The 16,590-nt window shown below is 35.9% G+C and overlaps 1 protein-coding gene across 1 annotated transcript in view; it reads left to right on the forward strand.

Moving 5' to 3' along the window:
• LOC150104989 (electroneutral sodium bicarbonate exchanger 1-like) overlaps positions 1–16,590 on the forward strand; it is a 510,613-nt gene that overhangs the window by 430,514 nt on the left and 63,509 nt on the right. The window contains exon 20 of the mRNA XM_090395098.1: positions 2,287–2,355. Coding sequence (XP_090251224.1) covers positions 2,287–2,355 — 69 coding nt within the window. The remainder of the gene's footprint in view (positions 1–2,286; positions 2,356–16,590) is intronic.

Genomic DNA, 16,590 nt, shown 5'->3' on the forward strand with positions numbered 1-16,590 from the left:
TTACCTCAGTCCTGAAGATACTTTCAGGCGCAAACTTTGTTTGCTCACACTTGGATAAAGGATCAAACTAAATTTATTATACTCTAACCAAGTGTAAAATAAACTTTCAACATCTTTCTCTAAATCCAGAGTAATTTATTAAAAAAGGGTGGCACACCATTTGGCAACTCCTATAGGTAGAGATTACCTGCTAATGCTTCTGCCTGGTATCTCCACTTGGGCCTGGCTCCCACTGAAGAGACCTCAATAAAGGTCGAAACCAGTCTGGGTTGTGGCCCTTCCCTTAATGCATAACATTAGACATATCCGCAAGGAGATGCGTTTTGCATTATGGGAGATACTGAGATAGGAGTGTTGGTAGCTTGCTCCACCTTTGCAAGGAGTGCCCTGGTGTTGTGCCACCTTACCCCAGTCCTGAAGATACTTTTAGGCACAAACTTTGTTTGCTCACACTTGGATAAAGGATTAAACTAAATTTATTATATTATACTGTAATAATGAGTCAGACAAGGGGAATGGATACACTATGGTACTGGATTTTGCTAAGGCTTTTGACAGAATACTGCATGGAAGACTGTTGCATAAATTGGAGTATATGGGATTGAATTATAAACTATTGGCATGGATAAGAGAATGACTTAACTGAAAGATATCAAAAAAAGTCATATATTGGCAGCGGTAGGGAGAGGGGGGTGGATCTGCAAGCTTCAAGGTGGTGGTGTGCCTCAAGGATCAGTCCTTAGTCTATTGTTATTCAATCTGTACATTAATGACATTGAGAAGGATTTGACATGTGACATACAACTATTTGCTGATGATGCAAAGTAGGGTGATCAGGAGTGGGGTGAAATAGTAGGGTGATCAGGAGTGCTGCTGATATGTAGTACTTGCAGAATGATTTGAATAGGCTGGAATTGTGGGCATGTTGAAATGGCTGTCATTTTAATGTTAATAAATAAGGTCATGCACTTTGTTGTAATTTGATATCCAATGTCATGATATATTGGTGGGATTATGCTTGAAGAAACTAATGAGGCTAGGGATCTTGTAGTTTTAGTAGTTGAAGTTGAAGTTCAACAGTCATGTAGCAAAAATTGTAAATACAACTCAGAGAATAATGGCAATGCTGAAACAAACCTTGACATGTAAAAATAAGGAAGTCATTTTGCTTCTTTACAAGGCCTTGATAAGACTTCACTTGGTATCCAGTGCAGTTCTGGGATCCTTGTTTCCATGATGATTCTGATACAGTGGAGAGAGAGAGAGTGCAATGGAAAGTGTCAAAAATGATATCAGGATTGTGGAATACTGATATGAATACAGATTGAGAATTTGTAGGCTGCAGACACTAGCAAACAGGAGAAAGAGTGGAAGATATGATTAAGACATTCAAACTTCTGAAAGGATTATACACAATTTCAGTAGATGGAATTTTCATTTTATGGAGAGTGTGGAAAGGACACAAGGGCATCCTTGGAAGTTGAGAATGAATGCTATCAAGTAGGGCATTAGGACTAGATTTTTCTCTCATAGAGTAGTGCATGTTTGGAATGGATTGCCTTTGGATGTTGTGTGTGCAAGTAGCCTGAATTAATTTAAGAACAGGTATGATAGTTGGTGCAAATATTATGGCCTCCCTCGAATTTGTGCTATCCAAGAATTTGGATGGCACATTCAGCCCACTTAATTCTTCAAGTTTTCCAGCAAACCCTGACTTTAGGACTCTAAACAATTATTTCAGCTTTTATTGGCCACCATCTATACTGTTTGGTTTAATTTATATGTATACTTATCTGAGTAACTTTATTAACATGTTATTCTCTAGCTTAATTTATTTTTGTAACCAAATAGATAATAATATTAATTGGACTCTAGCATTGATGTAGTAATGTTTTTTTTTTCACCAGAGGGCAGGCCAGTAGTTTTAATGTGTATATGTGTATACTCCAGATGATGACCTTAATGTGAAGGTCAAAACGTCGAGTGATTATTTTGGTTTATATTAAACTGAAGTTTTTCTCTGATACAGTAGTTGGTTCCTTAATTTTTGCAATGAATTCTGATCGCCATGAAGGGAAAGGATATCTTTAATTTAATTTATAATCAAGTGAAAAAAATAAACTTTCAGCATATCAGAAAATTGCCTTACGCTTAATGCTATTTAATTAATAATGTTGATATATTTGTGTGCAGATAAAGTACCATTTTTTTTTGTTTGTTTGTTTAGAATTGTATTCATGTATTTTGCTCTGTTTTTTTTTTTTTTTTTGTTTGTTTGTTTTTTAGCATATTCCCATGTCAGTACTGTTTGGTATATTTCTGTATATGGGATTTTCATCACTGACAGGATCACAGGTATTTGGTTTTGAAATATAAAAAATATAATAAAAAACATTATAAAGAGGATTGTTGATATATTGCTGTTCTTCAACCTGATTACTAGTTCCTTGCAATTGATGTTTACTCCATTAAACATCAATCCATTAAACACCTCTAAAAAAATTAAAATAATAAATTTATTTATCTAATTAGATTATAAGCCAATATGTTGCCTTGACCACCAAGGTATCTTAATGGGTGTACAGAATGTTGCCTTGTTCTCCAAGGCATCTTCCTGAGAACAAAAAAATACTAAGCACATGCATAGGCACACAGGAAGGCATACACAGACTTATTTCAAAAAAAGGCCAGCTCCTCAAGTCTTAACTGACACTCTCTGTGTTTGTGTGTGTGGTGGTGCTGCAATCTTGCTGACAGTCTCATACTGATGGTTTTCCAGATTTTTGGCAATGTAATGCAGCCAATCTGCTTAAGTTTGGAGAATTTTGTAGTGCTGTGGTGGTGGATTTCAGAAACAGTCTCTCTGATTTGTATCTGTTTCTGTAATAAGAGGGAGGTTATGTTATAGAGTTGTCTGCTAGTCTGCCTACATATACATGCTTAGTATTTCTTTGTGCCTATGAAGATGCCTTGGTGAGTAAAACAAAATTTGGCTTGTAATCTAATTAACTAAATGAATTTAGTTATTTAATTATTATTTTTAGATGTGTTTATTATTCCATTAAACATCAACATGAGTGATAATCAATGTCTACGCATCCATACCAGGTTACTAATTACTAGTTATGATATAAATACTGTAGACAACTGAATGGTAGTATGATTACTGGACCCCTAATGCATTATAAACTCATAATACTCTGGACTGTAGCTCCAGTTTGATATTAGAACTTTATCCCAAATCTTTGTCATTTTGATATTGCTATGCTTTGCTGGGCAGGGAAAGTCATAACACAAGAATTTTAATTAGAATTTTTTTAGTTTATATTATTCAATTCCAGTGGCATGTAAATTTTTTTTAAAGAATTATTGATTTTTATTCTTACATCATTTTAACTAAATTAAAAATTTTAAATATGATGAATATTTTAGTTTTTATAAGACACATGTACCACAAGTGTCTTATAAAAACTAAAATCCCATATACTCCAATCTCTTTTTTGTTAAAATGATTGCTTAACTTGAATGCAGCAATTCAGATTGTTATAAGAATTTTAATATTTAATAAGGGAGAAAATTTTCACAACAGTTGGCATTATTTATTTGAATCAAGAAATCAAATAGGCTTTGGAAATTATATTTAATTTGATATTCCAAGGCATTTGATGGGATCTGGATAGAAGGGCCGCATGCTCAGTATAATTGGATAGCTAGTTTTTCCTCAGGTTGTTCAATGAATGTAATAGACAATGATGTTCTCTTTTCAAATTTGTCTACTAGTGTGCCTTAGGGCATGTCTGCAATTCAGTGTCCTAAACAGTCTCTGTCATTCTTTGATGAAGTAATGGCAAACTACTTGCCTTTAATGCTACTACAGTTCATGTCTTTTTTTTTTTTTTTTTAGAAAAATATTTTAACTCTCCTTACCTTTGATAACACTCAGCTCACCAAACAAGGCTAAATCCTTCTTCTTTGGCTGACATTTAGAGAGAGAGACCACAACAATAGCTGCCTCAGCTTCCAAAAATCTTGGTTCCTTTTCATCTGCTCAGCTACTAACTGTGTACAAATATCAAATCCACCTAACCTTAGAATACTGGTTTAATATTTGAGGTGGTTCACCATAAACTTCTGCAAAAAATCTTCACGATGTCCAAAAGAAAGCAGTTCAGTTAATCTTTTATCTCACACAGGTCCATCCCTAACATTTTTTGGCTTGGGACAAGGTTATAAATGGTGCCCACATACCATATGTCTAAATCAAACTAATAAACTATTAAATAAAATATATTCTCTCCAGCTATCTGGATAAATATATCTATGTTAGCAAAATATGAAAGATGACTGAATTTAATTATTGTTGCACATGTCTGGGCATTCTGTTGATGGGTTGCAATGTTTGTAATGTTCACCTCACACCATACTGCTTCGAAACCACTGCCACTATATAACTCATGTATCTGATACTTTATGTGGACATAATTCCTCCCATTATCATCAGTAGCACCCCCCCCCCTTCTTGCCCTTCTTATCTTCACAAAAAATATCATATCCTATCATTTCTATTCATGTCGGGATGTCATTCTCATCTAACCACATTTCTCTTATTGCATTCATAAATAAGCATAACAATTCATTTCTTGGTCTATAATCAGTCCTATGCTGCCAGCCCCTCATCTGTTACTTCTCACTAGCTCCTGTCTACTTACCTTCCTTTTTTCTCCTATGTCTCCCAAGACTCGACTACTCCCCATGCATTCCATTCCTCTGCCAACCATCCCCATATATGCATTCATTACTGCTTTCAGAATCCACTCTCCTTACACTGTTATCTCTTTGTCTGGCTTACATATTCTCATCTCTCACACTACTCTTCTCCATTCACTCCACTCTCACTTGGTCCATTCTCCCACTTATCTTGCTCAGTACTTTTTATACAATACTGAATGTTCTGTATCATCTCCATCGTCCTTTCAACTATTGTGTGATTTTTTTTGAAACAGAATAAACTTGTAGGACAGTGAAACATTTATTACATTTCTTCTCTACAAATGGGGTGTTTGAATATCATATTTATGGGATATTTTGTTTTCATGTAGGAAGAACCAGGGTTGGAAGGTGTCTTCCTTTCAATCTGAGGAGATGGCCACCTGTTGAAACACATCTCATTTTAGTGATTGTATGGTAGTTTGGAAAAATTTCTCTTATTAGAGTAAGTTGAAATATCTGAGAATTTAAAAACTGTTATATGCATAAAGCAAAAACAGAACTTTCTGTAACTTTCAAGGCCTTACAGAAAGGCATTCAAGACTTCAACTGTCTAATTGTCCATTATTTTACTATCCCTGGAAAGACATGGACCACATGACATATCAGTTGGGAGTTTTTTTGCTATATGCAAAAAGTACAAATATTTTCCTCTAGATAGCTGATGTAGAGGAGTGCCTGAGTTTAAACTGAATTATATTCGTAATAGATATAATGACATGCCTATGAAATGCAAACATGTTTAAAAGTTACTTCAGCAGAGATTTTTGAAATGCAGAAGCACACTTGAGAATACTCGAGCTCAGCAAGGACTCTCTTTTTAAACTGTTCAAGATAACTTGAACAGTGTAAAAAGATAACTTGAACTTAGCGAAATATAATATAAACTTAACAGCTTATATTTCTTTAATGTAATGCTAGCATCATCAGAACAAAAGTGACTATAAAATAAACAATTAACATTTGAAATCAAATCAATTAAATAATCATGTTTGAAATTAAAAGATGACATCTCTGTTTCTTAAAAAAAATACACATTAGGATATTAAGAACAACGATTTTAAATGTTCATTTTTCAGGTGATTATTTTCCCTTCTTTTATTTTTCAGGAAGATTGACATGGAATCAGCCTTGTTAAGATTTAGTTGATGAATAAAGTCTTCACAGGATGCTTTGAATAACCTTGCAAATTTAAAAGAACTGAGATTAAAAGGGGGTGCTGGGGGAGAATAGCACCTCTCTATCTTGAACGGTTGCATCTTAGGATGGTCTAGGAGGATTGATTCCCACCAAGCACCCTACCTCACTTATGGCTCCTCGAAGCTGCCAACAAGGTAGTAGCCACACCCTCAGTCAACTGTGTCAACCCACAGGCAAAACTGATAGTAGCCAGATATAGTGAATCAACCTCAAATGATTGCAGGAAGCAATGTATACCATTACTGATCTTCGTGGTGAATGACATCAGCAAGGTGCAAGACTGGATATCTAGGGACATGGGTAGAAATGGCCATAGCACTGCAATTTAGAAAGCAAGAGGGGAAACTACTGCATTCAACCTCCCCCAGACCAACCACTATGGCAAATACAACAAGAACAATGGCCCTGAATTCCTGGCATCCCTTAAATGGGACAGAGGTACTAAGAATCTCTGGTGAACTAATCAAAATAGGAACGTGGAATGTTAGAACTATGTTTGAAGCTAGAAAACTGAGAAATGTTATTGAAGAAATGAGAAGACTAAAAATTCAAATCTTAGGCCTGAGTGAAATAAGATGGCCAGGCTCAGGTAAATGCTGCTTCAATGATATGATCCTATATTACTCTGGAAGCAGTAATAATGCTCGCTGACATGGAGTAGGAATATTAATAAATAAAAAAGAACATCCAAAACTTTATTCCATTCTCTAATAGGTTAATGCTCCTACAACTTGAGGGCCAAGGCAAATTAACATCAAGTTATACAAGTATATGCACTGACTACAGAGAAGGATGATGCAGAAATTGACCTTTTCTATTCTCAACTGAAAGAACTTTTCAAAATGACAAAGAAACATGACATTAACATAATCATGGGAGACTATAACGCAAAATTAGAGAAAGGAGCATCTGGAGTCACAGTAGGACAGTTTGGACTTAGGATAAGAAACGATAGAGGAGATCACTTAATACAATTTTATCAAGAAGAAGACCTAATAATTACAAATACGTAGTTTGAGCTTCCAAACAGAGGACTCTACACATGAAAATCTCCACAACACAATAGCAACAGTATAGTCAGAAACCAAATTGATAACATCTTAGTGAAGTAGTGTAAGGAACGTAAAGACCTATCTTAGTGCTGACATTGGTTCAGACCATAATCCACTACTAGCAGAACTCAAATTGAGAGTAAAGAAAATCCAGAAAACAAAACAGATGAAAAAATTAAATTTAAAAAACTTAAAGAATGCAAAAGTAGAAAAAGAACTTAAATTAGAACTTAATAGAAAAATTACTTAGAATTCCAATGATGATGAACTAGAAGTGAATGAATTATAGAAGAAACTAATAGAAGAATTATTAAAAAATAAACTAGTACAGAAATACTGGGTTATAGTACATCTCACAAGCAGAAGGATTGGATGACTGCTGAGATATTATTCCTTCTAGACTAATGCAGATTGCATAAAGATACTACAAAATATATAGAGATACAGGTAAAGATAAAATCTAAATTCAAAGAAAACTGGATGAAAGAAAAATGTAATGAAGTTGAGGATCTAAAAAAAAAAAAAAAATGATGACTTCAATCTTCACAAAAGAATTAAAGAATTCTCAGGATTAATAGGGGAAAAATGATATCCTGTGCTACTTAGGATTAATGAAGGAGAGATAATCCTAGAAACATCTAAAAAAATAACAAGTTTGGACTGAATACATTAAGGCACTACTTTATGATAATAGACAAGGTTTAACAAATTCAAAGAATATAGTTACAGGCCCACCTATCTTGAAGTCTAAAGTAATAAAGATGATCAAATTATCAAGAAATGGTAAAGCGTGTGGACCCAATGAACTACCAGCAGAAATTGTTAAACTAATCAATGATACTAATATAGTCATATCCGGAGTTACGCGGTTTCTTATATGTACATATTCCCATCACGCCTCACCACTAGTTGTATCTTTCCAGCGCTGGCTGCATTCACCAGTGTCGCACATGCTGTGAACAAGCACTGAACGTGTTTTGCGTGGTCTCCATTCATACACAATTTGTATAATCTACAAACCTTGCGATTGTTTAATGTTATGTTCTTGATGAAAATTTTATCACATAAAAAATAATGTCACCCAAAAGAAGCAAGTCCGATTCTTCTACAGCGCAAGAAAAGAAAAACATTCAAAGCGTACTACACATGCCGTTTGCAAGTCTGAATGAAGCTATGAGGCAAAATGAGCAACTGTCTGTTAAAGAGTTTTGGAAATGGTTTAATGTTTTAGATGCTGTAAGGATTATCGGAGATTCTTGGGGTATCTCCTATATCAGAGACACCCTTCAGTAGCGAAGAGTCTCCGATATCGGAGACTCTTTGCTACTGAAGAGACCGAAACCTCAGATCCAGTTTTACCAGAAAAGCACATGACAATTGCAAAATTAACAGAAATTGTTAATTTTCTCATCTTCATTAAGGTCTCAGCTTAATTAAGAAAGGTTTACAGGTTTTGGAGGATATAGATTCTAATGAATTGTAGCCACAAGGCAAGGAATAAAAAAATCACTGGCTTGCTATGAAGAAATTTTGCATGACAAGAAAAAGACATTATGCCGTCAGACGAATCTCTTAGATTTTATGAAACCATCGACATCGAAATAACTTTCTTTTTTTTTTTTATGTACGAAAAACTACAATTATAATTATATTTCTTAAAAAATATAGGTGTTTTTGTAAACCTTTGATCCCAATTGTATGTTTGTATATATATAAATTACATGCAAAATTATACCCCGAGTTACGCGAATTCGACTAACGCGCTTTTCGTTGGTCCCACCTACCGCGTAACTTCGGGGTGTCACTGTATTGATAAAATTATAAAATTTTATCAATACAGTGACACCCTGATTTAATTGATTAACCTAATGAGCCAGACTCTCAAAATATTCCTAAAAATTATTCATAACAGAATATATCAAAAATGTGATGATTTCATTAGTGGAACTCAGTTTGGTTTCAGAAATGGTCTAGGAACAAGAGAAGCACTTTTTTTCTCATATATCTTAGCACAAAGATACAGAGAACAACAAACTGACCCAGCATAATAGATTCATAAACATCTTAGAACAACTAAGCCTAGATTGCTAGATGATAAGGATGTTAGAATCATTAAAAACCTCTGCTGGGGCCAGACTGCACCTGTCCTAACAGACATCAGGATAGGCAATATCAAAATTGAAAGAGGAGTGAGACAAGGATGTGTATATATATATCTCCACTTCTGTTTAACATCTACTCAGAAGTCTTATTTCTCAAGACCTTAGAAGGAAGAAAGAAAGGAGTAATCATAAATGGCAATTACAAAATTAATAAATAACTTATGCTATGCAGATGATACCACCCTAATTACAACAAATATTCAAGATCTTCAACTACTCCTAGAATGTGTCAACAAAGAAAGCACATAAATGAGTCTAAAAATGAACATAAAAAAAAAAAAGCAACAACTCTTCAATAACAGCTGACTTGATTCTAATGGAAATAAAATCAACCAAGTAAACAAATTCAAATACCTGAGATCCTGGCTAAATGATAGTTCAGACTGTGAAATGGAGATAAGATCAAGAATTTAAATTGCAAGACAGTCCTTTATCCACATGAAACCAGTTTTATGTAACAACGGCTTAAACATTGAAATTTGAGTATAAGTGATTGAAGTACTATGTATGGTCAAGTTTACTATATAAAGTTAAAACATGGACATTAAAAGCAAATACAATAAAAAAAATAAATAAAACTGGAAGCCTTCGAAATATGGATATTTAAAAGGATGCTCAAGATCCCATATGGACAGAAAAGGTGAAGAGGTACTGAGAAGAATAAATAAAAATCGAGAATTAATCAATATTGTGAAAAGAAGAAAAACTGCCTACTTAGGACATCTAAAGAGAAACCTGAAGAAGAAAAATATAATGACTTTAATGCATTTTGATAATATAAAAAACTGGACTAAACTGAACACAGAGCTCTTAATCAGAGCCACTAAAGACAAGTATAAAGACAAGTAAATTTACAAAGGTGGTCACTGAACTCCATTAGGAAATAGCCCTTAAAGAAGAAGACATTAAAAGGTGTCACATACTGTCATTTAATATAGTGATCAGTTTTAATGACATTGTAATAATGATCGCCTAACTCAGAGATACCATGTTGACAGAAATGGATGTAATTCACATGTTTCTTATTATTATTATTATTAAACAAGACCTCATGGAGTCAAAGACTCATCTAGGAGGTCCTTTTATCTCACACACATCTCATCATACCGGGTCTTAAACACATTCAAACTCCTTGCAGACACCACACTCTCAGGCAAGGCATTCCAATCATTCACAACTCTGCACGAAAAAAACCTGCCTCTCACTCCCCTACTCACACCCTCTTTATACAGTTTCCAGGGATGACCTCTGGTTCTCCCCTGATCTCCCACTATTCGCTGTAGAACTTCTCCACCATTGATCCTATAGCAACCCCTTACCAACTTGTAGGTCTCTATCATATCTCCCCTCTTCCTTCTCTCCACTAGTCTCTGCAAATTACATCTTTTCAATCTTTCCTCATACTCGACATTCCAGAGGTCAGAAACTACCTTAGTCAGTCGCCTTTGGACCCTTTCCAACATCTCTTCATCCTTCTGAAAACCAGGTGACCAAATCTGGGCACAATAGTCCATGTGTGGCCTAATCAAAGCCTTATACAATGGAACAAGAATCTCCCTACTTCTACACGTCAGTGTCCTCCTCATCATTCCCAGAAGTCTTTGTGTTGTCTTCACAATTTTGGCGATGTGACCCCTAAATTTTAGATCCTTATCCACTATCACTCCCAGATCTCTTATTTCCTCTACTTCCAACAATATATTCTCACCAAGCATAAATTCTGCATCCCATCTTTGTTTTCCAAATTTTAAAACCTTACATTTTGCAACATTGAACTCACATCCCCATTTGCTTGCCCAATCACTCAATTTATTCAAGTCTTCTCGCAAGGCCACAACATCTTCACTACTCTTTATGGTTCGTCCCAACTTTGCATCATCTGCAAACAACTGAATATCTCCATCCAAATCTTCGCCAATATCATTAATATACAAGTTAAATAGTAATGGCCCTAAAACAGATCCCTGAGGCACTCCACTAGTGACTTTCCTTTTCCTGGATATTGCACCCCCATACACAACTTGTTGATACCTATCAGATAGCCAGTCTCCAATCCAATGCACTAATCTAATATCCAACCCCATCTGCTCTAGTTTGACTGTCAACTTATCATGAGGTACTCTATCAAAAGCTTTTGCGAAATCCAAGTATATTACTGTGTATCCTTCTCCTCTGTCCAAGGAAGCAGTCACTTTATTGTAATAAGTAAGTAGATTACTAAAACACGACCTCCCTTTAGCAAATCCATGCTGTCCATCAAAGATTATACCATTGTTGTCAACCCAACTCTGGATCCTAGTTCTCACAAGCTTCTCCAACAACTTAACCACAACACCTGACACACAGATAGGCCTATAGTTTGATGCTTGAGTTCGATCACCTCCTTTATGAAGTGGCACAATCTTGCCCTCCTTTCACTCTTTAGGGACTTGACCAAGTGCAAGATTCGTATTAAAAAAATATGTCAAGGCAGGTGTCAACTCTCTGGCACATTCCTTCAGAATACGCGGTGATATATTATCAAGTCCCACAGCCTTATTTACATCTAGTTTACTCAACTCCCCAAACACCTCTTGCTCACTTACAGTCAGTCTCTCCTCCCCATCATCAACTGCTCTTAATCTCTCCATGAAGTCACATTCACAAGATTGAAAGATCTTTGTGAACTGCTCATTAAGTATCTCCACCACACATTCTGCAACAGCTGTCTTTATACCATTTCCTCCAATCAATGTCATCCTTCCATAATCATTCTTTCTTTTGCTGGCTACATATCGAAAAAACTCCCTAGGATTCTTTTTAGCTTCATTAGCTAACTGCTGTTCATACCTCTCTTTAGCTACTCTCACCAACCAAGTCACTCTCCTTGCCTGGTCTTTGTAGAACTCATGAAATTGGTTACTTCCACTTCTCTTATGCTGCCTCCACAATGCCCTTTTTCTCTGTATTGCATGCTTAATCTCTTTATTCATCCATCTCACACCTAACTTATTTAACCTTCTCACCCGTGGTATACATTTAGACATTGCATCCACTAAATATTTTTTGAAAATCCCCCAAGCTGCATTGATCTCTTTTCCAGCTAACTCCTCATTCCATGATACACCTTCAAGCTGTCTCCTGAGCTCTTCATAATCACCCCCCTTGTAGTTCCACATATACCCTTTTTTCACAGGGGTCCTTGCACTGCTGGCCACCACCCAAGTAATCACCTCATGGTCACTTTCACCAATTGGTGGATGATTTGATACCTCATTGATAATTACATCCTCCGATGAGATGACCAAATCCAAGACCCTTAATCCTCTTGTGCCCTCTGTTACATACTGTCTGAGGTAGTTATCCCTCAAAAACTCAAGAAACTCATTTTCTGTACTTCCAGTTGCTATCTCTTCATTCCAGTCTATATTGCCATAATTAAAATCACCCATAATGATCACCCTTTTCTTATTTGCTTGGCTTATTTGACCATACATTTCACTATCACCACCATCCACATTACCAGGTCTATAACAACATCCCACCAAGTATTTGATTCTATTCACCTCTATCTCACACCATACTGCCTCAAAACCACTGGCCCCATTTCCCCCTTGCATCTCTACCTTGTATGGACATAACTCTTTCTCTATCATCAATAGCACTCCCCCTCCCTTTTTACCCCTTCTATCCTCACGAAACACATCATACCTTTCCATCTCTATTCCTGTCAGGATGTCATCCTCATCTAACCATGTCTCACTTATTCCGACAATCTCTGGGTGCACAGACGCAATTAGTGCAACCATTTCATCCGCCTTGTTTCTTATACTTCTAGCATTGGTATACAAACACAACAACTCATTTCTGGATCTACAGCTAGTTCCACTGATACCACTCACTCGATGTGATCTCTCCATGCTGGACTGGGGCCATTTCCCTTTCTGCTTCTTCATTTTAGAACCCTTTGCAATTCCATCTGTTTCCTTTTGATCCCTGATCATCCCATTACTTTCCTGCCCACACATTCTCTCACCTCCTCTTAGAGCATCCACCTTTCTCACGCTGTGTATCCCTGTCCACCCTGAGCCTCCCCGTTTCCCTGCTCCTCTTGCACACCCATTCTCTCATTATCTATACTCATACCACTCACTTCCACATTCATTTCCACTCCTTCAATCTCTCCTGTCTTACTCTCCTGCTCTTCCACATCACTCCCCTCTCGATCTGATTCATTCTCTCTATTCACTTCTCTACCTTCCAGCAGCAGTCTCTCCAAGCGACTCACACCATAACCACTCAAATGCAGTCCATTGCTCCCATACAGCTCACTTCGTCCCTCAAACTCATTCCACACATTAACAAACTGTACTCCCATCTCCTCACACATTTCAGCCAGAATATCATTCATAATCCTTGCTCTCCGCATTAGTATTAATATCATTAATATCATTCATAATCTCCGCATTAATATCATTCATAATCCTTGCTCTTATGCGTTAGACTAAGTTTGAATAACCAGTAAGATCATAATAGTTGAGGCCACATGTGCAAGGAATATAGTATATACCAAGTAGAGACCAGCAATATACAATATGCAGTTTTCTTCCCTTTAGAAAAATAAGTACATTTCTGGTCTCTTTCTGAGCATATTATTATTATCATTATTATCTGAGACCTCCAGGGAGTCAAGGACTCATCGAGGGAGGCTATAAATTACCCAACCCAGCTATCATACCTTCCCTTAAATTCATTTACACTAGATGCACTCACTACCCCTAAGGGCAAATTATTCCACTCACTCACTGCTCTCTGAGAGAAAAACCTAGCTCTTGCCCCTTTCTTGACTGAGAACAACCTTAACTTCCATGGATGCCCCTGTGTTCTCTCCCCGCCTTCCATATAACGAAAAATTTCATCATTTGAAATGCTATAACACCATGTTGCATCCCTTGCTCATTTGTGGATCTACTGTGTTCAGACTCATCATTCTATTGAGGTTAGGCATGAGGAACATGTGAATTAGATCTGTTTCTGCCATCTTAGTATGTCTGGATTAGGTGACCATGGCATTAACACTAATCATTATATTTAATGGCAGGAATGACACTTCTTCAGCTCATTTCTTTTAAATTTGAGACGCCAGAGAATCCTATAAAGCCTTTCTGACCAACCCTTAACAAAGCTGATTCCATGTCAGTCTCTCACACCTGGGAAATAGTTATCTGAAAAATGAACATTTAAAATTGTTGTTCTTAATATTAATTAATATATTTCTGCTATATTTTTTAAGAAACAGAGATGTTACCCTTCATTTTTATAAACATAATGATTTGATTCAATTTTGAACACTAATTGCTCTGATGATACTGGACAAATATAATTAAGTTTTTAATGAACTTTTGTTTTATCTTTTGGTGGTTTTCATTAACTCTGTGAATTTGGGAAACACTGACAGACTCCATGCCTGGGGTAACACTATGATTTGTTAATTGTACTACAGGGAAGAATGAATTTTGATATTTCTTTTGATATAAGTTATCGAATTTCTTACTTTTTTTTTTATTATTATTATTATTATTTAAGAGATCGAGCAGATAATGCTGAAAAATTCTTTGTGAATGACTTGAGATTTTTTTGTTTGGGACAAAATCACTAAATATGTTTTTATAATGTGCAGGTGGACAGTAAGGAACAGTTTATTTATGCAGTGATGCATGGTGTACCCATGTGAATTTATATTTCTGTTTATTTCTCACAGCACTGTTTCAGCAAACACAATATGGTTGAAAAGATAAATTGTTTCAAAAGTTCTAAAAGTTCCAAATTAGGTCAGCTGGAGAAGAAAGGAAATGCTTTGACAGAATCATTGGCAAGAAATGCTTATTAATGAATATGAGAAAGCAGATATAAGCAAGAAGGGTGAGAAAGGAAGGATGGTTTATTTCACAATACAGAACCATAATCAGTTTTTTTTTTTTTTAAGAGTAAATTTTTTTTCTTCTTCTTAAGTACCTTTTCCAATTTGGAGGTTAACAATCATGAAATGCCAGAGCGTTCATTCCTCTCTCATCCTTTTGATCTTCTAATAGCTCTTGTTACCCATCCATTTCTTTACATCATCAACCCAAGAAGTTCTTGGTCTACCAGGAGATCTTTCCTCTAATTTTCCTTCAGTATTTTCAGAGACAAAATGTCTTTGCTGATCCTCTTAATATGTGTCCTACCATCTTGCACTTTCTCTTTATAAAGTCTTCCATGAGTGCTCTTTTGGTTCCCATTAACTTCATTACCTCTTCATTAGTTTTTTCTCCTTCCAAGAAATCTTCAGTGCTCTCCTAATAGCACCACATCTCAAAGGCCTACAAGTTCTTGATTGGGGATTTTGTATATGTCCATGTCTCACATCCATAATTCAATGTGTACTATATACATAAGATTGTATTATTCTTATTTTAGTCTGTTTATTCCAGAGCTCATTAGTAATTTGTTATTCCGAAATGCTTATTTTGCCTTAGCCATTCTGAATTTTATTTCCATTAAAGAAATGGAAGATTGAACTCTCTTTATTCTCTCTCTCTCTCTCTCTCTCTCTGCACTATAGCAGAGAGAGAGTAAAGAGGGGATTTTGTTGATGGGATGGCCTCAAAGTGTGGAGAATTGTTATGCTTGTATAAGTTCAGTTTGGACATACATCAGTATGTCCAAAGATAATTGGCATAAGAAACTTGGTTGACTGAGGATGATATACTGTCAGGACTTGAAATGGTAGGATATAGAATTTTTTGAAAGGATTGGAAGATCAAGAGAGGAGGGGGAGGAAGTATCGTTAATGGTAGCAGAGGAATTGTGTCCTTCAAGAGTCGAAGTGGAAAATAGAAGTACATGTGAAGATTTTGAAGATGTTTGGTGGGAAGTTGAGATCAATAGAATAGTACATCTAATAGGATGTGGAGAGTATTGATTTTGAAATGTTTAGACAAATTAGTTGGGCATGTAAAAGAAAGATTATCCTAATGAAGAGATAGTGTATAGTAACAAGGAGAGTGAATTTGTTGAGTTTCTATGGGATAACTATCTAAAGCAGCATGTCATGGAAGCAATGTGAGGTTTGTCGGTGTTAGATTTGGTGATATCCTCAACAGGATCACAGTGAACAGATGTATGAAGAATATAAAGTGCAGGCCAGAAATGTGACAAGCATGGTTAAACAAGAAAAAGCAGAATATGAGAGGAGATTGGCCAGTCACGTCAAAGCTAATCCAAAGGAATTTTCTTGCTGGGAAGCAAGAGAAAAATTAATTATGGCAGGTTGATGCTGGTGGATAGCTATGGTAGTAGAGTAAACATAGCAAATATAGCGGAATTATTTAATGAACACTTCATCGGTGTATATCATAGTGGTGTGAATGATGCTGTGCAACATGTTT

Source organism: Typopeltis vanoorti, chromosome 7, assembly GCF_054136105.1.
Source record: "Typopeltis vanoorti isolate ZY-2024b chromosome 7, IOZ_Tvanoo_1.0, whole genome shotgun sequence".
NCBI lineage: Eukaryota > Metazoa > Arthropoda > Arachnida > Uropygi > Thelyphonidae > Typopeltis > Typopeltis vanoorti.